Source organism: Empidonax traillii, unplaced genomic scaffold (genome assembly GCF_003031625.1).
Source record: "Empidonax traillii isolate 1590-97213 ecotype Southwest subspecies unplaced genomic scaffold, ASM303162v1 scaffold659:size354235, whole genome shotgun sequence".
Taxonomy (NCBI): Eukaryota; Metazoa; Chordata; class Aves; order Passeriformes; family Tyrannidae; genus Empidonax; species Empidonax traillii.
The window spans coordinates 1-23086 of record NW_020955852.1 but is presented as its reverse complement, the minus strand read 5'-3'; the positions used below and the strand labels follow the sequence as shown (position 1 = coordinate 23086).

Here is a 23086-nt window from a genome sequence, read left to right as displayed (position 1 = left end):
GAGCAGCGTTGTTACATCGTGAACTGCCAACACGAAGAGAATTGTAAACCTAAAAAAATTGAAACTGTGAAGTCCTATCTTACTTTTGTGCTGAGGCCTTCTGAGAGGCCAGCCTCGCTGCTAGGACTTGGGCAAGTGATCCCAAGCATGGTCCACTCTGTGAGACACCAGAATGAGCCGTCTGAGGAATTGAGTAGCCTGAAGAAGTTGTCTCTGCTTGGCAAAGATCCCAGCCTTGAGGAGATGCCTGAATACATCGATGATTATAAAGAGTTGGAGGAGGACCCATTTCAGGTGGGCATCAAACGTGAGCAGAAGGAGAGCACAGATTATGCTGACTGGGGCCTGATGGTGGCAGATGAAAACGGCTTCAACACTTCCACGGGTGATGACGGAGATAATCAGGAAGACTTTGCTGAAAAGAAAGGGGAGGCTGTGAAGGTGGAAAGCCTTCTGAATAAAAACATGTCTGAATTGAACTCTGTCGCTGAACACTCCATAGGCGGGTTGTCATCCCTCCTGGAAATTACACCATTCCCTGGGAAGACATTCGAAAGGGAAGCAGCTGTTCAACTTCTTGCACAACCTGATGATGCTTTGCAAAAAGAGGTACGTTTGCCCCTCAGCGAGCAGAGTATAGTGAGGCTACTTGGCAGTTGTTTTGTTTTTCAAATCTTTGAAAATCTTAGATTATTGCTTTGTAATATTACAACACTCAAATGACTTACAGTCCTGCTACAGTGTAGAAAAGGCTGAAGGGGAGAGGATTGTCTTAATAGGCAGATAAATCACCAGAGTTTTTTTTGTTTTGTTTTTAATCAGATGATAAGGAGCAGAGCACCTTTTGGGGCACTGTGGGGTTTCCTTGGAAGTGTACAAATGAGTGAGCTTGGAACCTGGTGTAATAGTGTTACAGTCATCTTCACTTCTGACCCATGGTGACTCACTGGAAGAAGTTCGCAGGGCCATACTAGTGGGTGCTCTATTATTCAAAGGCCAAGACCAGTAAGCATAAGTTCAATAAGAACTTATATGTGGCAATAAGAAAAGTAAATTAAAAACTTAAAATCTCATGTATATATTTAAGTGAAATGGACCTGTTCTCTTTTTATGCCAACCGGTTTGATCAGCTGAGACCAAAGGGGCCTTGGTGTCTTAAGAACAGGGTGGGATCAGTTGAAAAGTTGAAACAGGCTATAAATTCAACATTCCCTGGGTTTGACACTACTGCCAGAAAGAGGAAATTAAGCAATGTTAGCTGACTTGCTCTAAATTCCACCAGATTTTGTAACCAGCAGTTACTTGTCACTTTCTGTAAAAACTGTAATTTATTGACATTACTGTAGGGAAGAAGAATACAAGTTAATAAGGAAGTTGCTTGAAAAGTGTGACAACTGAGATTCTTGGAGGGAATGACTAAAACGGAAAAAGTATGTGAGGAGAAAAGCAAGTCTTTCTGTAATGTCTAACTTGGATACCATTGCAGCCTAGGGGTGTGGCAGTTTCTGATATCTGCTTTGAGATCTTTCAGATGTTTAAAGAACTATTTTTGGGGGGTATCTGGGAATGTTCCAGCAGGAGCAGGGCAGTGATCCTTCCCCTGTACTCTGCGTTGGTGAAGCCACACCTTGAGTATTGTGTTCAGCTCTGGGCCCCTCAGTTCAGGAAGGACATTGAGGTGCTGGAGCGGGTCCAGAGAAGAGCAATGAGGCTGGTGAAGGGACTGGAGCACAAGTCCTGTGAGGAGAGGCTGAGGGAGCTGGGGTTAGTCTGGAGAAGAGAAGGCTTAGAGGTGACCTCATCGCTCTCTTCAACTACCTGAAGGGAGGTTATAGCCAGGTGGGGGTTGGTCTCTTCTCCCAGGCAACCAACAATAGGACAAGAGGACATGGGCTCAAGCTCTGCCAGGGGAGGTTTAGGTTAGATGTTAGGAAGAAATTCTTTACAGAGAGGGTAATCAGGCATTGGAACGACCTACCCAGAGAGGTAGTGGATGATTCTATTCACCATCCCTGGAGGTTTTTAAGCAGAGATTGGATATGGCCCTTAGTGCCATGATATAGTAATTNGGAGCAGGGCAGTGATCCTTCCCCTGTACTCTGCGTTGGTGAGGCCACACCTTGAGTATTGTGTTCAGCTCTGGGCCCCTCAGTTCAGGAAGGACATTGAGGTGCTGGAGCGGGTCCAGAGAAGAGCAACGAGGCTGGTGAAGGGACTTGAGCACAAGTCCTATGAGGAGAGGCTGAGGGAGCTGGGGTTGTTGAGTCTGGAGAAGAGAAGGCTTAGAGGTGACCTCATCACTCTCTTCAACTACCTGAAGGGAGGTTTTTAGCCAGGTGGGGGTTGGTCTCTTCTCCCAGGCAACCAACAATAGGACAAGGGGACATGGGCTCAAGCTCTGCCAGGGTAGGTTTAGGTTAGATGTTAGGAAGAAATTCTTTACAGAGAGGGTAATCAAGCACTGGAACAGCCTACCCAGAGAGGTGGTGGATTCACCGTCCCTGGAGGTTTTTAAAAAGAGATTGGATGTGGCCCTTAGTGCCATGATATAGTAATTGGAGTTGGATCAGGGGTTGGACTTGATGATCTTGGAGGTCTTTTCCAACCCAATCTATTCTATGATTCTATGATTCTATGAAATGGGTGGTGGTTGTAGCTGGGAGGGGAAAGCTAGCAGAGGCTGGAGCTTCTAGCAGCTTCTCACGAGCTCTGTCTCCTGAGAGGAGAAGGAATAAGTTAGAAAGCAGGGTCACAACCACGGGCTTTAGTAGAGCAGTCTTTGGCCTCTTGTAGGATCTGTTTGGAAGACTCCCAAGGGAGATTGTCCATGAGAGCAGGTTGCTTTTTGAGGATTACTTCCTCTAGGCTCAAGATAACCTATGACTTTTATGATTGTCTAATTTGGTCTGGAGTGTACTGGCACGAGTGAGAAGAGATTAGAACTCATCTTCATGTGTATGAAAGGACATTTGATAGCAGATCAAGTGCTGTTGCAAGTTGAAAAGTGGGTACTCATTCTACAAGCAGAGTTGATGATGGGAGACTTGTTTTTAAAAAGTTTCTACCATGCACGCCTTGAAATGAGCATAATTAACATACACCACTGCTGTGCTATAGTTTACCAGCATTTTTTAGTTACTGCCTGTGCTGTGTGCTGGAAATGAAGCCACAGCAAGAACCTGTGGTAGCTCCCTGTACCACCGCGTTTGTGCACTGTGGGCATGCAGTAAGACTTGAAACTTGCCTCTATTGCATTTTTCTGTCAAATGGAAGACCTGTTAGCACTGTGCTAAACTTCAGACAGTTGTCAGGATCTCTGCTGACTGAACTGCTTGTGCCTTCTGCCTTAGGGAAGCCGTGAAACTTTGAGTTCACCTAAACTATGTGGCAGAGCTGAGCAAGTTTGCTCCCTGTCTCTAAGGGATCGTGTGATTACCATTTTATGAAAAGTTGAGACTTCACATCCTGCAGCGGTAATAACATGTATGGTCAAGCCTACTTTTTAAATCTCTACTTTGATTTTGCCACCCCAGCCAGAATAGAAAGATTTTTCTTTCTGTTTATGCACTGACTGTGTAGATGGGTGTTTATTGTAAAATGAAATGGAGGAAAACCTATTTCTTATTGGGGCACAGAAGAGTCATTCTTTTGTGATCTTTATATTAAGCTAAGTATAATTATAGTATATTATATATATAAATATATATATATATATATAAAATATATATTTATATATAAATATATATAAATATTATATATATAATATATAAATATATATAAAAATATTAAATATATAATATATATAATATAAGTATATTATGCTAGCACAGCCACTGAAATTCCAGTAGAAAGGCTGAGGAATGAGGTTGCTTCTTTCAGTGCAGAAGGGATAAAACTCCAAGCCTAGGTCAGTCTTTAGCCCCAGCTGGTAGTGATGCTGAGGAGCTGGTAAGACAACTGTAGTTAGAAGGTGATCGGGAAGTGCTCAGTGAGCAGAGCTGCAGAAGAGGATTGGTGGGATAGCACTGGAAGCTGTTCATGACATGTATGGATAAATTACTCTAAAGACTCTCCATTAATGTAAAGAAAGAATCTGGAGAAGCAGAAGGTGCAAAGGTGCAGCCTTTGTTTCCCAAGTGGGAATCGTTTGAATTTAGGCATTTGTAGAGAAAAGGAGATGATGAGCAAGCCTTTCCCTGGCCTTCTCCAGAATCAACTTCAGTCCAGACATGTTTTTTCCCTTCCTAGTCTCCACACCCCTTCTTTTCACTGTGGTTTATACTCAGTCTCTTTGGTGAGATGACAGGTGGCACAGGAGGTTGGAGTCAGTGCGTGGCAGTTTCCTTTTTGCCACTTACTGCTTATTTCTCTTTTCTGTTGCTGTTCCTTCTTTCTTGTTTCATCTCTGGTATGGGCTTTTCTGTGTGCCTCAGTTCTTTGGGAGGTGGCATGAAGTGCCTGTTTCCAAGAGGGTGTCTCAAGCCCTGTGCCCAATAGTGTTCATTTCCAGATGTTCCCTCTCATTTCTCCTTTTGTGCAGGAAACTTTACTTGTGACCCTGGTGAAAAAGGCCTGTGACAAATTCTGGTGATAGGTTTTCCCTCTTAGGTGTTTCTCCAGCAAGCAGACATTTTAATCAAATCTCATATGGATTGTTCTGCACATATTTATGTTTCCTTCTGAAAAAAAAGTTTTTTTGGAAATCAAATTTTATTATAAAGGAAATCTTAAGTTTTACACTGGGTTAAAAATGTGAGATATCCCCAAATAGTTTTATCATTGGCTTATTATCCAAGCAACCTCTCAAACTGTGGTCTTTCTGTAGCGCTATGAAAGTGTGAAGGTCTTAAAATCACATTTGCTAATAACTTTAATGAATTACCCTGTTTATTACATGTTATACAATGTTTTCCTATCATCCTCTTAATTCTGCCAGTGCAATTCTCTATCTCCTAGATCTGTGCTGACACACTCCCTTCTGCAGCCTCCAAACAAAGCTGTTTTGACAAGCCAGACAGAGCAGGGTGGCAAAAATGTGATTCCCTCCCTTCCCAGTAGTCAGCAGGATGCAGTGTCCTCAGGTGCTGTGTTCTTTGAGCAAGGACCTGGAGACAGATTTTAAACTGAGAGACCAACCAAGCACAGACCTCCAGAGTCTGTGCCCTTGGACCATCCTTGCTGTAAGCGCAGTCAGGTGCAAAGGATTTCTGTGTGTGACTTGGATAGAGAATTTTTGTCATTTAACTGACACTGTTGGGTTTTACATCAGGCTTCAGAGTGATCTTACAGACTGTCACCGTCTAGCAGCTCAGTAACATGAATACATTTAGAAATCTGTACAGAGTATGTGCTGCCAAGCTGCCCAGAACAAAAATCTGCAGTGCTACCCGTCCCTGAAGTGTAATGTATTTAATCATCTTTTTAAAATTTCCAGTTAGCTGCTGATCTGCTAAGGTCTCTAAGGTTTTTCAGGTCTTAATTTCTAGCTGCTGCTGTGTTGATGCTGCAGTGTTTCAAGCGTTTGTTCAGTAGATTAGGCCTGACTTGCTTCTTGAGCTTACTGTAGTTGCAGGAATAATGGTGTAGTCAAAATGCATAAAGCTCTACCTAAGAAACCTTAAGATGGCTGACAGACTTTATGTCATGGTGAGCCTTTTAATATCTAATTGGCTTGCCTTCAGAACTGATATTTAAGACCTAGAATGAAGTTCAGTATCAGAGCTGTTCATACATTATTTTGGCTTTGTTTCAGTTTTGAGGCCCTCAGATGCCAAACGGTTCTGTTTGGTTAAAAAGGCATTGATTTGTTCTCTAGGATATGTACAAAACCTCTGAAAGTTGTTTAAATTTTTAGATTTGCCTGTCAAAACGGTAGATTTTTCTTGAAGTCTGCACTACCTCTCATACTGTATGATGGTTTGCTCTTTTTGCAGCGCCCCAACTGTACAATTAGAGATCGTGCTTGCATGAAATCATTAGGCAGGTGGCTGAATGCAGAGAAGCAGTGAGAAGCAGACCAGTGCAAGAGCAGAGTTTCGTTGCTGACAGTGCTGCTTTCCATAAAGTTTTGCAGATAAATGAGGAAGAGGAAATGGTACTGCAGTTAAGTAGTGGTCTTATGTGCAGGGGGACATGGAGGAATCACTCCTGGGGAAGCAGTTCCTATGAAGTGCAACATTAGCAGCCCTTGACTCTCCAGGGTCCTGATCACTTGTCTGTTAGGAGTACTTGAGGAAGATGTTTCCTTGAGGGGGAATGTTGGGTTGCCTGCAGGATCAGGATGGAGTAAGGAAACATGGTAGGGTTCATCCTTCATATTCACAGGGTGGGGGTGGGGAAAGGGTACCCGATCTGTTGGGTCAGCCAGAGACCAGAAGTGAAAAAGGATCCTCCTTGGCATAATACTGTTGCCTGCAATGTAACTTTGAGCTGCAGGAAACTGCATGACACTTTTTGTTGTTGTTTTGGTGGGATTTTTTTCCCATTTTGGTATATGGGAGTGTTTTCAACCTCTATTAGAATTCTCAAGAGATTTGCATTCAAGTCATACCCTGAGAACTGAAGGATGTGGGCCCTCATCATTGATGTGTTTGTAGCAAGCAGTAGTGGCTGTACAAATGGGTAAAAACAAACAACCCACAAAGCCCATACCAGCAGAACTGCCTACCCTGCTCACTCTCAGAAAGAATCCTTCTTTTCTTTCTTTCTCCTTTCACTTTCCGTCTGGAATTAAGGTTAATCTTGCCTTCCACATCTGCTCCAGCAAATTTCTCAGTGATAGTTTCTGCCTGAGAACTCAATTTCTGATATTGTCCCTGCCCCAGTTGTCTGCTGCCTGCTAATGTTTTCAGTTTAAGCTGTCTTTTTGGCTGTGACGCCGCTTCAGACGTGCCGTGCCACAGGGCACCTTTTCTGACTGCAGCATCTTGCCTAGGCTTGCTGACTGAAGTGATGTTTGGTGCCACTGCAGAAGAGAGTGTCCCTGGAAAGGTACGTTTGAGGTGACTTTGTCTCCATCTGTCCTGCAAAGCCAAGAGGGCTGCTTTTCAGCTGTGCTTCTCAGCTGATGGATTGCCAAAGGGTCAGGAGAGGAAAACAGCTCGGGGAAGCTCAGAAAAGTAGGTTGCCCTCAAATTTGGAATGGAAGGAATTTGTTTTGCCCAAGTGTGATAAAGATCCTTCTGGAAGATGTGGAATGGAGCGATTATGTAAAGCAGAGCTGTCTCGAGGGAAGACCTTTAGTCAAGATATGAGGCATGATGCACTTGAAGCTCTCCCTGCGCATGATAATGTTGTCCAGGGTGAGATTCCTGCTGAGGGTCTGGAGTTGGCGTGCTGAAGGCACTGCTTTAGGGGAGCTGCAGTCCCTGATGCTGCTGTCAGTGTCCCACCTGCTCAGACAGATCCTCTTACTGTCTGCATATCGAGCAGAGCTGAAGGTGTGACCACAGAGGTGCATGCATTGTCTGCATTATGGATTCATTCATCTGAAGGTGCAACTCTTGATGTGGTCCTCAGCATCCTCACACAGAGGTCAGCCACAATTGCTGACATTGCTCTCACTCTCCCGGCTGCACAGGGATCCTCTTCTCTCTGTCTTGTTCAAGGCAGAGATGGAGTTGCAGAGTTGACTTCCATGTTCTCTGTTTCCTCACAGGTTGGGAAGCAGCAGTCCCTGGCATTGTTTTCACATTCCTAGCTGCGCAGGGAGCTTTTCCTCCTGTCCACAAGGCAGAGCTGCTCCTATTTCCTGGGGAGGCCAACTGCAGAGTGAAAGTAGAGTGCCTGAAATACAGAAGAGAAATAGAGACCTGGGACTGTTCAGCCTTGAACAGAGAGGGTTCAGGGGTACCTTACAAATGTGTATATATAACTTTGGCAGGTGTGAAGAAGGTGGAACCAGGCCCTTCTCAGCACTGTCCAGTGGAAGCAATGGACACAAATTAAAATACAAAGGAATTACGTTTAAATGTTAAAACCCATCTTTCTTCCTGTGAAGGTGGTCAAACATAGGTTTTTCAGAGAGGTCGTGGATTCTCTGTACTTGGACATACTCAGAACCCAACTGGACTTGGTCCTGAGCAGCCTGCAGTAGCTAACCTGTTATAGGGAAGGGGGCTCAACTAGGCTATCTAGACGTCCCTTTCTGCCTCAGCCATTTGTGATGCAAGTGTACATTTTACCAACCTTCACGACCCTATTGTTCAGTTAATAGATTATGTACAAATAATAGCACTGTGTTATGCCTTCATGTGCTCCACACAGCCATAACTGGAAAAATGCATTTCCCTAGTTGTTGGGTCAGAAATAAGTCTTGAGTATATAAAGGAAAAACTGTTGGCCCATTGAGGCTAATGTGTCACTTGGAGGCAAGGCTCACACAGTGCTGAGTTATTCATGCCAACCTTGCTGTGTTGTTTGCTGCAGTTCTGATTTCCTAACAAGGTGGAGCAGTGAGAACAGCGCTGCTGCTTGGTGACTGAAGGAGAGAGATGTAGGATGTTTTATTACTGGTGAGGAGATAAAAGGGCTGAGTTAATTTGTTCTGAGCAGATGTAGTAAGAGGCAAGGATTCTGTTGTGTTTGTGTGTGTACAGCATGAAGACAATAACACCGCTTGGACTTTCTGTTATTGATTTTTAAAGGTTTATGACTGTATTTAGACCTGTCCTACTATTTTTTTATTTTATTTTGAGAACTGATGGCCTTAGTTGTATTTCAGGTTACCTCGTTACTGTAACCTACACCGTTCAGCATCTGAAACTTGGAAAATTATTAGCATTTCTTAAAAGATTGGGGGGAAAAAAACAACCAAACAAAAAAACAGTCCTCATTCAATAAATATTCTGTACGTGAGTAAAATCTCCTAGTAACATAAATCACTAGGGTCATCCTATATGCTATTGAAAAGCAGCATACTTCTAAATCTAAGAATGTGAAAAACGTCTCACTTATGACAACTCTTTCCCTGTAATTCATTTTTTTCAGGCTGCTACACCTTCCTCTTCTTCAGATAAATTGGATTTCTTCCCAGGTGTGTCAGAGAAGACCCAGATTCTGTCCACAGTGTCCCCAGAGAACATCACTGAAGGTGGGATCACGCTACTTCCCACTAGTACTGTGCCATCTGAGCCCGTGCAGCAGTTCACACCACCCGCTACTGCTGCTGAAGCAGGTGATGTTTCAACGTAGCTGGAGATCTGAGGGGTACCTGCAGGCTGGACTGCGGGTGGGGGTGGCTTTACTGCTGTCAGGTTGTTAGTATGAGCTTGTTCTTTATCCAAATGGTACATAATCAGTCCCACTTTAAGCCTGTACACCTGTTGTAACGCTGCAAACCCCAGGCCTTGAGCAAGTTAATTCTGTGGCAAAACTCTGACCAAGTCCATCATTAATGGGAAATTGCAACTCAAGCAAATAAAGCAAAGTAAAAAGTGGAGGTTAAGAGCCTCTTTTTAAATGGGTTAATTTTTATAGTTGGTGAGCAATACCGGTGACTTTCTGGGGTTTCAGAGTAGTCTCTTCTAGCCATACAGTTATTTTTGTGTGACTTCAGAACATTGATCCCTCTCAGAAACTCTCCAGTAGGCTTCCCACTATCTGCAGATGTCAGGTAACATGCAGCAACACAGGTGGGACCTGAGGAAGCTCAGTCCTTAGTAGAGGAGAAGCCTAGCCCTTAGCATGGGAGAATATGACCTTCTCATCCTGGGAAAAGAAAGTTTCACTGCAGTTTCAAAACTGTGAGGAAGCTTATCACACTTCCAGCTGCAGAGCAATTTTTTTTTTTTATTTTGAAAAGGATGTTTAACCACTATGTCCCCTGTAACTATGTTAAATTCTCTGTGTGTGTGTGTTCATGTGTGTGTTAGTATCTCCTTTCTCCTGCTGAGTTTTCCCTGGGCACCCTGACAAAGGGTTAGAAGGGCCACAAGAAGCAGAAAAGCAGAGATGTGTGTTTTTCTGCCCTCCTGATGCTCCAAGGGATATGGAGAGCTAAGCCCTTTGCTTCCTGGTAGAGCAAGTCTGGTTTGGGATATTCTTGGCACCCTGCCAGACAGGATAGCAATGGAAGGTAACAGGAAGAGATGAGCTACAAGACATTCCTCCTCAAGACAATGGATCATCCTTACCATTGACTGTTGACTAGGCAGCTCCTCCTCCTCCTCCTTCACAGGAGGAGGTTGAAGAGGGCTCACAAAGGAGTTTGGAAGAAGAAGCTTAAGGGAAGGTTGTGATGAATCTCACCATAAGGTACTGATTTAAACAGGGATTGCCTCAAGTTTTTGTGTTCTCAGGCCAATGGCAGTTCCTCCTTCTCTCCTTTGGTCATCACCCTCTTCTAGCCTTGTTATTCTCCTCTCACGTGGAGGTCCAGGTGCAAACTTCCACTCCACAGGTGTCTGGGGCAACTCCCGTGATCAGTTGTGGAGCCTTGGGTGAATTTAACTAGCAGTGACAGAAAGTGTGCTGCCAGGGTGGCCTCTTCACCTCATCCATTTTTAGACCCATCAGCTGCCACTGCTGAGTAGCCTCTTGCTCATCTATTCCAAGTTCGTAAGTTGGACGTTTATTCACCGGTGAATGTTGCCTTTGGAGAACCTTTGTTCTGTGGTTTCCCAATATGAAAAGGAAGACATTTAAAACCTTTGAAATATGTTTCTGTTGGGGACTGTGTTTGTGTGCTTAGGCATTTTTTGGAAGAGGAAAGAGTTTTCACAGACGAGAACTGGATAGCAAATGGATTGAATGTGCAGTTCAGATATGAAATAACACATTTGCTCTGCTATACAAGGGGAGTTTTTAAAAGGGACGCCGAGATGGACATTGGAGCATGACATACAAGTGCCACACAAACATAGAAGTAGTGCTTCTTGGTGAAAAAAAGTGTGATATTTGAGTTTTGATATGAGCTCTGATACTTTATTTAATGATATTTATTCTAGTGCAAATAGCTTTTTTATCTTCTGTAACTCTGTAGTCTTCAAACTCCTGCATTTCTATCCAGTTACTGATAAAAATGCATCATTTTTTATGTAGAGCAGTGTTACCTGTGATGTACTGGAATAATCTGAATACTTTTCTCTAAAACAGAAGTAGGGAAAATGACAATTCACAGATGGGGAAGAAGAAGAACTTTGTTTTGGTGGAAGATGAGGGGACCACAGTTATGATTATAATAGATTATTTTCTTATGTATTGTGGATTTTTTTTGTTATTCTTGCTTGTTCCCTGTGTAGAGTCTTTGTCAAATTTTAATTAATCCATTGCAAATAATATTTGAAGGTACTAAATTTATATCATTTCCATCTGTTATAACATAATTTATTTGTTCTGTCTTAGATACAGTAAAAGAACTTATTGTGTCTGCTGGAGATAACGTACAAGTGATGCTACCCAAAAATGAGGTTGAACTGAATGCCTTTGCCGTCCCACCACCATCTACAGGTGAGTGGAATAGCCTTGGTGTACAAGGAGATGCACACACTACCAGCCTGTAAATGCAGACAAGTTCTGAGTTGTGTGAACATCTGCACCTTAGGATAAAACAGTTTTCCTCATTTCCTACTACTGCCTCTTTTGTGGCTCCAACTGCGGAGAGGATTTCCTCCTTTGGATTTTAAGGATGAATTTTTCTAAGTGGCTTTTATTTTTGGAACCTAAACTCTTTAGCCAGAGAGGGTTCAAAAAAGAGCCTGTAATTTCTGCTAAAAGATGATGTGGCCCAGTTTATAGCATCTTGCTGTAAAGTGGGAGGGAAGCGGGGAAAGCAGGTTTTGATTTTGAATGCAGCATTTACCTTAAAACTGCCAGGTTCTGAATTATAGCAGCAATTAATACATATTACATAGATAGCTGTGTAAAACATGCTTACTTCATGTGAAGCTGGTTTTTGTGAAGAAGATTATTTGTGAAGTCCATTACATCCTTGCTGCTTTACCGAGTTGAATGACACTGAATATTTAATATGCATTCATACCGCTCCATTTCGCAGGTTTAAACAGTAGCAGTCATGATTTCCTACGGTAGCATTTCATCTGATGGATGGTGAACTTGATTTCTTTTGTTTTCTTACCTCGAAGGCAGAACTGATTGCTCTTACGCTGTGTTATTGCTCTTAGAAACAGCCTACACCTATGAGTGGAGCTTAATCAGCCACCCTGCTGACTACGGTGGTGAAATGGAGCACAGGCACAGCCAGACTTTGAAGCTCTCTCACGTAAGTGAGCTGTAAGCTCAGGCTCATTGTGTCTGTGTGGTCCTTTCACAGAATTGTAACCTGTGGGGAAAGGTACCCTGATTCAAGGAGTTCAGATGACCTCGAGTCATCTGGAATGTCTTCACCTGTGTGTGTCACCAAATCCATGCCAGATTAGAAGTGTCTTTTTTAGAGTGCTCCAATAATTTTCTAAATAGAGGAAAAATTCCTCTTTGCTTCATATTCCCCACTTCCAGGCAGTGAGTAGTGGTCTTTTGTGTATGTGTTTATAAAAGTAGCTTGAGGATTCAGATATACAGATTGTTTACAGTATGATTATCAGATTTATGCATACTGTTTTTGGATAATTCAATATGTAACCCAATTTGTTCCGTCTTTATCTCAGTTATCAGTTGGACTTTATGCCTTCAAAGTGACAGTTTCTGGTGAAAATGCCTTTGGTGAAGGTTTTGTAAATGTCACAGTCAATCCAGGTAAGTCAGTTGGCTGAAATAATTAAATTTTTCAACACAAGTAGTTGTACAGCGTGCTTATCTCCTCATACATATCTGTTACTGTTTGTCAAGGACATCTGGCAGTCCAGTCATGTTAACATGTTTCACATCTTGGTGTCTATAAAGGGTTTTAAGGAAGTAGAGCTAAGGAGCTTGCTCACTGTGTTTAAGAGCTTTCTGGTCTTTCACCCTCCTCAGGCAAAGCCCAAGATAGCGTCATGCCACCTTTTATGATTCCTTCTCCAGTACAGCACTTAGGCACTGATCTGGCTCTGTCTGCAAATTACAGCGCGTGGGTCTGATCTGAATTACACCAGTTAGAAGCGGCTGCAGGGGGAAAATGCTGTGTCAGCACACTGCAATTCAGTAACCTTTTCTCTCCCTTGTCCAAAAAGGACAGCAGATGCTGCTGCAAAGCTGTCTGATCTAGATTTAATCACTGGGGACTATTGATCTGTAAACTTAACATTCGTTTTGCCTGGGTTCTCACTAATCCTTTTCCTTCTTCTCTTGCCTTTCTTACAGCCCTCAGAGTTAACCAGCCACCTGTTGCTGTTGCTTCCCCCAGAGTACAAGAAGTTTCCTTGCCTACAACTTCCACCTTCATCGATGGCAGTCGTATGTACCTGGACCATCCTGTTCTTATATCCTGTATTTTTAATATACAGTTACAACATTATTGTTTGGCAATTATAAGTGGAATTCCTTCTTCTCACTCTTCTCAGAAGTTCCCTGATGAATCATGATTTATTTTGGGGATTTGGGTCCAGTTATAAATTATTTTAATAAATTTTAAAATGCAGCCTTCCACTTGGAGATTGAGATGCAGTGTGTCAGGGGCTGCTGCATCCAAACAGCATAGCTACCCTTACAGCTTCTTCTGTGCCAGTACAACTGGGGTCTTGGTAGAGAGCTGTCACATCAGGTGTGGTGAGATGTTGTAATTATATTCATAATTACTGAGAGCAGACAAGTTGGAATGTGCAAAGTCTGAGACCTTTTTTTTTTTTTTTAAATTCATGTGTATGGAAAAATTGTTCAGAAAAATCATACCGAAGGTAACTTGGAATCTGTGGTTCATGAAGCCTTTTCAAATATACTTGAAGAGACAGTTGTAGAAAATCAGTTAGAGATGAGTGTGTGAAAGACTTTAGTATTCATTTCATCAATTGCTACAAGAAACTGATGTGTTTTTCTTTAATGAATGTAGAAAGTATAGATGATATGAAGATAGTGAGTTACCACTGGGAGGAAATTAAAGGTCCCTTGCGCGAGCAGAAGGCATCTGCTGACACGCCTGTCTTGCACTTGTCTAACCTTGTTCCTGGAAACTACACTTTCAGGTACCTGCACAGATGCTTTTCTTTGGGGTTTTAACTATTTCTGTGATGTCAGCTAAATGTTTGTTTCCCTTTATGCTCGTATCTACTTCCTCAGACAGAAAATTTCATTTTTCTTCTGCATGCTGTTACCCTTCATTTTGCACAGAGGGGAGACTTAGGGAGCAGTTTTATGAAAAAGTGCTTGCAATGGTTTTGTGATACCAGCATAGTGATATTTTTCAGCACAATGTTATGTAAATTAAATACCTCCCACTTCCAGTAATAGCAACTGTGACAAAATTCTTTTTATTACTTTTTTCCCCAGCTTAGAAGATAGCCAGTGCCCTGAGATGAAATTATGCAGGGAGAGTGTGAAAGTCATCCCCTGAAAGGTGGTGGCAGACAGAATAATATTGGCAAACTGATCCTCACAAGACACTGTTATGTGCTGATTTTACTGAGACTCATTCTGTTCTTCGTAAAAGCCTTTGCTCTGCTTCTGGTTTCCTCTAATTATGCACTACCGAAGCTGGGTTTTGTCCCAGACAGTGGAAGCAATGCTTGTGGTTTGGGGTGCTTAATTAAAATCAGAGTCCCTTTTCTGAACTTTTTAACTTAAAGCCTAGGCTTCACAAAGGCAGACTTCCCACTGACCCAGCTTGGGTTCTTTGGCTACCAGTCAGTATATTGTCTGTCAGTGTAGCATCAGCAGAATGTTGAAGCCATCATACACAAACATTAAATGTGGGGGTTTGCCAAAGCTTCACCAAAAGTTCTACAGCTTCTACTTTCATTCTGTGTTCTTTACTGGAATTATTCCATATTGTACAGTAGCAGAATTTTTTTCCATATTGAAAAAAGGCAGAGCTTTCTTGCAAGTAATACTTTCAAGTGTGTTCCAAAGCTAGGGAATTAAGAAATTAGTGGTTATATCTCTGCACCTTTGAGGGAGGCTGACTTACTTGGGCAACAGAGCAGTATGTTCAAGTTGACATGAAAATAGCTGGTCAACAAAATCCAGTGCTCTTGATATGCATGGATCTGCACCCATTGCAGAAAGTATGTGTTCCCTAATGACAGAATGAATGAGCACTAATTTTGTTCTCACTCAGGTTCCCTTCCATGTGGCCAGCTGTTTTCAGAACAGAGGTGGATTAGAGATTAGTCAGCCACCACACCGTGGAGGGCAGGTTTCATCCCCTTCAAGTGTCTGCAACAGTCTCATTTTAAGATGATTTGATTTTGTGTTTCTGAGAGGCAATAATGTTTGAGGTTTTTTAAACCTTGTACATTTTTAGTTTTGTTACTTGACATTGATATTAAGCTCCATTAAAATTAGTAATAGTGTGCCATGAAGAAATGCAAAGTTAGGATCTGCTGCTGTGCTATAAGTAGAGCCTTTGAACATCCAGAGCAGTTCTAGTTATATATATTGACAGGGGCTTTTTCACTATGGCTGATGAATGAAATCTCTGGTTTTTACTGAGTACGCTTTTAAAAGAGTTTGCAGTGAAATCTGTTTGAAATTGAAGTTACCATTGGCTGCAGACAGAGGGTTTCATCTGGGATCCAGAATAGCTAGGCATTTTTTTTTCCCCAAAGGTTGAAAGCTCTATTTGTAAACAGTTTTCTGAATTTCTTTCCTATTTGGTTGGGGGTTATGCCTGTCTGAAGGAGAAGTTCGTATAATCTAATCAGTGTCTCTGGTTTACGTAGTGTTTGAAAAAGTACCTGAAAAAATAAGTCTTTGAATTTAGATCTTGGCAGAAGTCCATCTTAACAGATACTGCTTTTCTACTGTAGACTCACGGTGATTGATTCAGATGGAGCAGCGAACTCCACCATTGCTTTTCTGACTGTCAACAAACCAGTGGATTACCCACCCATTGCTAACGCAGGACCTAATCAGGCAGTCACCTTGCCCCAGAACTTCATCACGCTGAATGGGAACCAGAGCAGTGACGACCACGAAATTGTCAGCTACGAGTGGTCACTCAGTCCCAAAAGCAAAGGCAAGGTTGTAGCAATGCAGGTATGTCATTTCTTCTTGCATAGCATTGGAAAGCTCTTTTGTCTTTGCCTCTAACATGAGCAAACACATACCTAAGTAACTGCTCAGAAACACTGAAATATCTAGAATGATGTTACACTTTTTGTTGTTGTTGTTGTTGTTGTTGTCCTCTTAGATGTATTCAGCTCTTATTTTAGATACTACTTTTAATTCCTGATCATAATTTTTTTTTATTCTGTGGGTCCAAACAAACACTGTTATTTGTTCTCTGGTGGTTTTGAAATGCGTCAAGTTCACGTTGTCTGTCCTTGAACCAGCTTCGCAGGTTCCCATCTTCTGAGGTGCTGCATACTGAAAACTGATTGTGAGAGGATGGGGGGGTAGTCAGAATTTTCTTGCAGTGCTTCTTTCTGGAGAGAGTAGAACTCAAATGGAAGCTTGATTTTTTGAATTGACATGAAAGATGGCAAGACCTTTGGCAGTGTTATGTAGCCATGCTCTGTGGTGGGTTTTTATGCTCACTAAGACATGGATTTCCACTGAGGGCTTATGAAAGGATCAGGTTGCTGAAAGCCCCATCCAACCTGTCCTTGAACACTTCCCAGGGATGGGACATCCACAGCTTCTCTGGGCAACCTGTTCCAGTATTTCACCACACTGAATAAACAATTTCTTCAAATGTCTAAGCTAAGCTTGCACTCTTTCAGTTTGAAGCCATTCCCTCTTGCCCTGCCACTATCTACCTATATAAAAAGTCTCTCCCCCTACTTTTTGTAAGCCCCCTTTAGGTACTGCAAGGTGCTATAAGGTCTTCTCTTCTCTAGGCTGAACAACCCCAACTCTTTCAGCCTGTTTTCATAGGAGAGGTGCTCCAGCCCCCTGATCTATCTTCATGGACCTTCTCTGGACCTGTTCCAGAGGATGCTGGTCTCTGGTGTGGTATCCACTGTTAGAGTTAAATGCTGATTAGTTAATAGTTTATCAGGTCCCTTAATTTTCATTATCATCTTTATCCAAAAAAGCCCCCAAACGTAATTGCATTGTGATTTGTTATTCCTCATATGAGAGATGCCACAAATGTTCATTTTGTTAGAAAAAGGACCTGTAGCTGAGCCCAGTCATTTTATGAGCTTATATAGATATCAGCTAATACTCTTGAAGAGTAAATTCAGGAAAGATTTGTCTTGTTTGATATGGTTTTTTTTTTCCCTATAAGCCTGTCTTTCTGGGTTCAATTCCGATTTTGCATTTAACAATCTTTATAAATTTTAACAAACGTCATGAGATTTGTTTTTAAAATATCCCTAAAGAAATGTAATGAGTTGTATTTATGAAATAAACCGTTTTTTTTCCCTCATGTTTGCCCTGTAAGACCTTTCTTTACCCATTAAACATTCCTGTTTTATCTCATGCTTTGTCTTGGTAAACGTTGTGAAGGGAGTGCGGACGCCGTACCTCCAGTTATCTGCAATGCAGGAAGGAGATTACACGTTCCAGCTGACTGTCACAGACTCTGCGAGGCAGCGGTCCACGGCTGAGGTCACACTGATTGTGCAGCCAGGTGAGTCACCTGCAGGCACCTCTGGAGGGGGCCAGCCCAATGCCTTAGCGCTGTTTTCCACTGCCTTATCTCCCCACAGCGCAGGGATGTCTGGTATCCCTGCATCAAGGACTCTTCCCACCCCTGTTTTCTGTCAAAGCAGACGGTTAAAACAAGAGTAGAGTCGTAAAAGACCAGGTGGTGATCCTGAGGGCTCACACCAGCCTGATTATGCAAGGCAGCCTGCACAGAGATCTGTTCGAGTGCTTCTAGAAGCTAAATTGTATCTCGTTGGTTTAAAATCCATTTTGAAAGCTTTTCAGAGTATCAATCAGTGCTTTGCTCAGTTTTCTTATTGCTTTGCAGCATTGTTGTGCAAGAGCCCTTGTGTGGTTTGAATTCTCACCAGAATTACATTGTGTTTTCTAGGAAAAAAGTGTCAAGCAAGGGGTTTTCAAAAGCTGCATCTTTCACATGCTTGTTTAGGTTTGGGAGCCCAGAGATGAATGAGCCCAAATGGTCCCGGCCTCATGAGATTTTTTTTTTTTTTAATACCTTTTCTTTTTGTAATGTTTTTACCTCCTACAATCCAAAGTGGTTTTTTCTGCCAATGTGAAGGTTTCCCATTCCACCATGGGGCAATGTTTTATCTTCTTCTTGTTGCTTAATAAATATCTTTTTTATAGATGATCCCTTCTGGCACAACTTTACAGTGGGCATTTACTGCAGAAATCAGGGACATGAATTGAAAGTACAGTGTGTGGTGGTGCCTTTAAGACCTATTATAGTGTGCAGCTAGAAAGATGCTATTGCTGAAGTCAGGCCTAAGGGCAGATCAATACCCAGGAAGGTGGCAACGTTGCCAGTTTTACCATACCATAAAAGCAGAGGCTTCAATCAGAGTAACAGGTTATATGTTTTTGCACTAAATCCTCGAAGGCTCTGAGCTGGGATTAGCTTAGTGGCATCGTGCTGACCTTGAGCAGCAGAAAACACAGGTCAGCATCTTCTTTGAGGGCAAAGAACCATGTGGGAGGTTTTGAAAGGGATGGAGCAGTAGGACCACGAGAATACCCCACCACTCCTGTTATGTAGCATTTCATGTAAGGCATTGAGCATGCAGCAAAATTTTTGGGAGTGTGACTGTGCCTGCAGTGCAAAGGGGAAACATTTGCTGTGGTATTTGGCTTGTTGCAAAGCTGATCTCTCCTACCTGCTGGCTTGTACATGTTATACTTGTGATTTGTGCTTTTAGAGCCAATATAGCAATTTTTAAATAAAATATTATGTGTGAAATCTTCCCTCTGATTGGAAAAGCTTGCCAGTGACTACCTAGCAAATGCCATGCACTAAATATTATTTTTCAGAAAATAACAGTCCTCCAGTAGCAGTGGCTGGCCCTGACAAAGAATTGACCTTCCCAGTAGAAAGTGCTACACTGGATGGAAGCAAAAGTCAAGATGACCAAGGCATTGTCTTCTATCATTGGGAAAATATCAGGTACCTAGAGATTTTTCTAATCTCCAGTAAAATAGAGAGCAAAGTGAAAGTGCTTTGGTTTAGGGCCTCTTATGCAATTGTGTCAGGTGATGCACTGTTTGAGAATTGCTTTCAGGACCTTCCCACTTGGGTGGTAATAGGGTGAGAAGCAGTAATTTTAAGTTCAGCTTGAAAAGCTTAGGCAGCCTCTGTGTGTGTTCTGCAATGTGTCATTTTGAGGCCTACTTTTATAAAATCAGGAGAAAGTGACAGGAACTTCTGTGTCTCCTATTTAAAAAGGAAGTAGCAGACTTGGGTACCCTCCTGTAATATATGGAGTTTTCCCATTAGTGCTTAGAACCAGGGCTTCTCAGTTACTTGTTAATTGAATAATAAAGTAAATTGACAGTCAGTTCACCCTGAACTTTCGGTAATGGATGACTAAAGCAGTCTTGAGTGATGATTGAAAATGTTTTTAAAAAGTTTGTGTGTTTATGTGCAAATCTAACTGATCCTTGATAAAAGGACAAGCTATTAGCTCGTGCAAGCATCATACCTGGTACAGGAAGAGGTTTGCTGGCAGCCAGTACATGTTGTGAGTGGCTCTTAGAGCAATATCATCTGCACGCTCCATGAAATAGTACAGTGGTGAGATTGAACTTCTGGGTTGCATTTTCTGCTCTTCTAATAACTGGGCATGTTGTGTTTGGGTGCTTTGAATGCCTTTAAAAAATGCATTTATGCATTTTCTAAACTCATGTCTCATATAGTTCTTTAGCCATCAGTGCTGTAAAATAACAGCAAATGGCACGAGCAGTGCTGCTGAACAAATGGTTTGGCTGGCTGTGCAGGATTATTTTTCTTGTTTTGTTTCAGTGGACCAAGCTCTGTCCAGATGGAAAATGATGACAAAGCAATAGCGACTGTGACTGGTCTTCAAGTTGGTACCTATCGCTTCAGGCTGACCGTGAGAGACCAACAGGGCTTAAGCAGCGCATCTGTGCTGTCTATAACCGTGAAGGAAGGTAAGCCTTGAAGGCAGGTAAGCCTTCCAGCCTGGTTGCTGCTTCTTGGGATGTGGTGGGCAACTTGCCAGTTAATTCAATTGCTGACAGAACATAAAGGAAATGAGAACAGAAAGTTATTAATATCTTTGTTGTCGTATTTCAGGGCTGTTCAGTAAGACTTGTCTGCTGTTCTGTGATAAAGTAGTATTGTAAGTGACTGGCAGAATTAGTTTTGTTTGCTGCAAGATTTATTTTTAGGCTCAGTATATGCAAAATTAGGTGTCATAAAAATGTTCCAAATTAATATTGTTGAGAGTGATATGTCTACATCATTAAGAAGATACGTTTTTATTTTATTTTTGAAGTTAAGCTTTGAGCAGAAAAGCAGTTTTACTGTGGATTTTAAGTAACCTCCAAGAAGCGACATCTCAGTGAATCAAATTCCATGTAAAAATTTAGTATTAAGAGACCTGTTTGTTGCTTTGGTTTTTTGTTGTTGTTTTTTCTTTTCTGTAGAGGGAAACAGCTGCTGTGGTATGTGGTTTAGGTGATTTGGAGTCTTTGTTTAGTCCACTGCTTTTATTTGAAAGAGACAAGATCCCTTGTATCACAGAAAACTCTCTGCTGTTCCAAAGAATAGAGTTATAGCCAATGCCCTTTAGATCTGCTCAACAGTGAATTATTTATCTCCAACTAATTATGTCCAGTGAGGTATTTCACTCAGCCCCACAGGTTGCTCAATCTCTGTCTTATCAGTTGTGTTCTAAAGAAAATTCAGTGATGTTGGAGAGAATGTTTCTGTTTCTTTGGCTTTTTTTTTTTTTTTTTTGCCATGTGCCCACTGTGTGCCTTACTCTCACTACTAGTGGTAAGCAGTGAGAACTAGATTTACCCTTAAATTTCCTGACTGCCTAAATACAGGCATTATGAAGATACAGGTTCTTGCACAAGATTCTACTGGGTAATAAGTGATTCTCCAGATGAAAAGATCCCAGCATGGTGATCTCATGCTGGACCATGTTTCTAAGTAGGTGGAAGGTTTTTTTGCTTGACTGAGATCTGATGTTTAAATTATTGTGAGATTGTAAATAGAATATTCCACAATTCATTTTGAAAAAGATCTTTCTTCTCATGGTGCAGCTCTGCTTTTGTTAGACTGTAATAATCCTGAAGCCAAATTTTGTATACCCATTCATCCTTCCCCTGTAGCTTTAACATGAGGTTGTGTTGTTACTGTCTGCAATCATCAGGTAAAGAATTGGAGTGTGGGTGTATTGGCAATGACAGGTCACATTTCTCATGTTTTGAAAGCAAACCTTTATCCTCCACTATTTTTGTACCTAGAAAACAACAGTCCACCCCGGGCGCGTGCCGGTGGGAAACATGTTCTCGTGCTTCCAAATAACTCTGTTACCTTGGATGGCTCAAGGTCTGCTGATGACCAGGGAATTGTGTCATATCTGTGGATTCGGGATGGTCAGAGCCCAGCAGCTGGGGTAAGTGTCTCCAGGGCTGTAATGAGTCAAATTCAGCTTTTGTTACGCATGTAGTGTCGTTGCAGCCAGGAGAGCAGGTGTGACTGATAAGATGCTGTGATGTGCGGTGTCTGTTTCTGGTTTGTCTCCCCTGCTTCTGTAATGCTGTGGTTCAAAGGGGTCGTGATATTTTCAGTACAGCTAGAGAATATGATCGCTAAGGAAGAGCACTGCAGCAATGTGGACTTAGTTGGGGAAGAGTGGAGACAAGAATAAAGCGTTGTCTGTCTTAGAGTAATTGGTGATAGTATCAAGCTAATGTGTTAGAGAGAAAAATCATCTGAAATCCAGCTGTTCTGGAGGAGTAAGGATCTGAGAGAACAAGAAGTACTGATAAAGACTAAGGGATCATGTCTGCTATCAGATGAGGTAAAACCTGCAGTTTAAGATAAAAATGGTATTTGGCGCTAGACGTGTAGATACTTTGCTGGCAGACCATGGTGAATAGCCTGGGTCATTAGGGCAGAGGAATCTGCTCTCTGAGAGAGGCAGAAAGCAGAAATACCTCATGATAAACTAAATGTCCTACTCAACCTAGGATAACTTGTTTTCCCTATCTCACAAAGTGTCGTGGACGGCTCTTTGTGCTTAGGAAGATACTGAAAAATCAGCAAGTGCTGAGAGAGGAGAAACAGCAAAATCCAAACAAAGCTTTTAGAGGCAATTCACATGAGGGTGTAAAAAATGAAGAGGTTTAGCTTAAATATAGCTGGCAGACTTGATAGCTGAAAATACATGAACTCTAAGGAAAGGAAATTAAGAGTTAAGAAAGCAGAACTAAGGATGCTGGAATAAAATAGAGAAATAGTAATGTAACTGTCTCAGATTTTCAAGCAAATGAGTTCTTCTGATTGTCAGCTGTTCTTTCTGGGGTATTTTTAATGAAAATATCCATACTGTGCAGACATCCTCACTAACTTTCACTTCCAAATTGTCCTTACTCTGCTGTAAACTAGGGGTAGGTCACATTTGTCCTGAATGCCAAAGCAAGAACTCACACTGTCATACCAGATAGCCAACCTGATGGTCAAACCTGCAGCTTTCCCTGCAAGGGTAGTTATTCCAGTACCTTTTTTTTTTTTTTTGCAGGATGTGATCCATGGCTCAGACCACGAGGCAGTACTGCAGCTAACTAATCTGGTGGAAGGAACCTACACTTTCCATCTGAAAGTGACGGATGCTAAAGGGGACTCAGATGTTGATTCAGCAACTGTTGAAGTGCGGCCTGGTATGACAATTAAAAGGTCCTCGATACGTTGTGAATACCACATCTTTGTTACTCCTTTTCACTTATTATTTAGATGTTGGCAAGATTCTCTCAAAGCAAACAGGTCTCTCTCTTCCTACCTTCCTACTGTTCTCTGAATAGGCCCGAGCGTGTTAGAAGATGACGTGTTAGGGATTCCTAATTGCTACTACAGCCTTAGTGGAAGCATCAGTAAATAAGAATTATACTTTCTAGTTAATATTTTCGTTAG

General features: G+C 42.0%; 1 protein-coding gene across 1 annotated transcript in view; it reads left to right on the top strand.

The window, feature by feature from the left end:
* LOC114065433 (dyslexia-associated protein KIAA0319-like) overlaps nucleotides 1–22915 on the top strand; it is a gene marked incomplete at its 3' end in the record, with an annotated part of 42504 nt that extends 19589 nt beyond the window's left edge. Inside the window, exons 4-16 of the mRNA XM_027899350.1 lie at nucleotides 16–609; nucleotides 8989–9175; nucleotides 11344–11448; nucleotides 12123–12220; nucleotides 12606–12693; nucleotides 13240–13332; nucleotides 13925–14057; nucleotides 15840–16068; nucleotides 17485–17608; nucleotides 18955–19087; nucleotides 19943–20091; nucleotides 21418–21569; nucleotides 22698–22915. Of these exons, the coding sequence (XP_027755151.1) occupies nucleotides 16–609; nucleotides 8989–9175; nucleotides 11344–11448; nucleotides 12123–12220; nucleotides 12606–12693; nucleotides 13240–13332; nucleotides 13925–14057; nucleotides 15840–16068; nucleotides 17485–17608; nucleotides 18955–19087; nucleotides 19943–20091; nucleotides 21418–21569; nucleotides 22698–22915 (2303 nt within the window). The remainder of the gene's footprint in view (nucleotides 1–15; nucleotides 610–8988; nucleotides 9176–11343; nucleotides 11449–12122; nucleotides 12221–12605; nucleotides 12694–13239; nucleotides 13333–13924; nucleotides 14058–15839; nucleotides 16069–17484; nucleotides 17609–18954; nucleotides 19088–19942; nucleotides 20092–21417; nucleotides 21570–22697) is intronic.
* Between the last annotated feature and the right edge of the window lie 171 nt (nucleotides 22916–23086).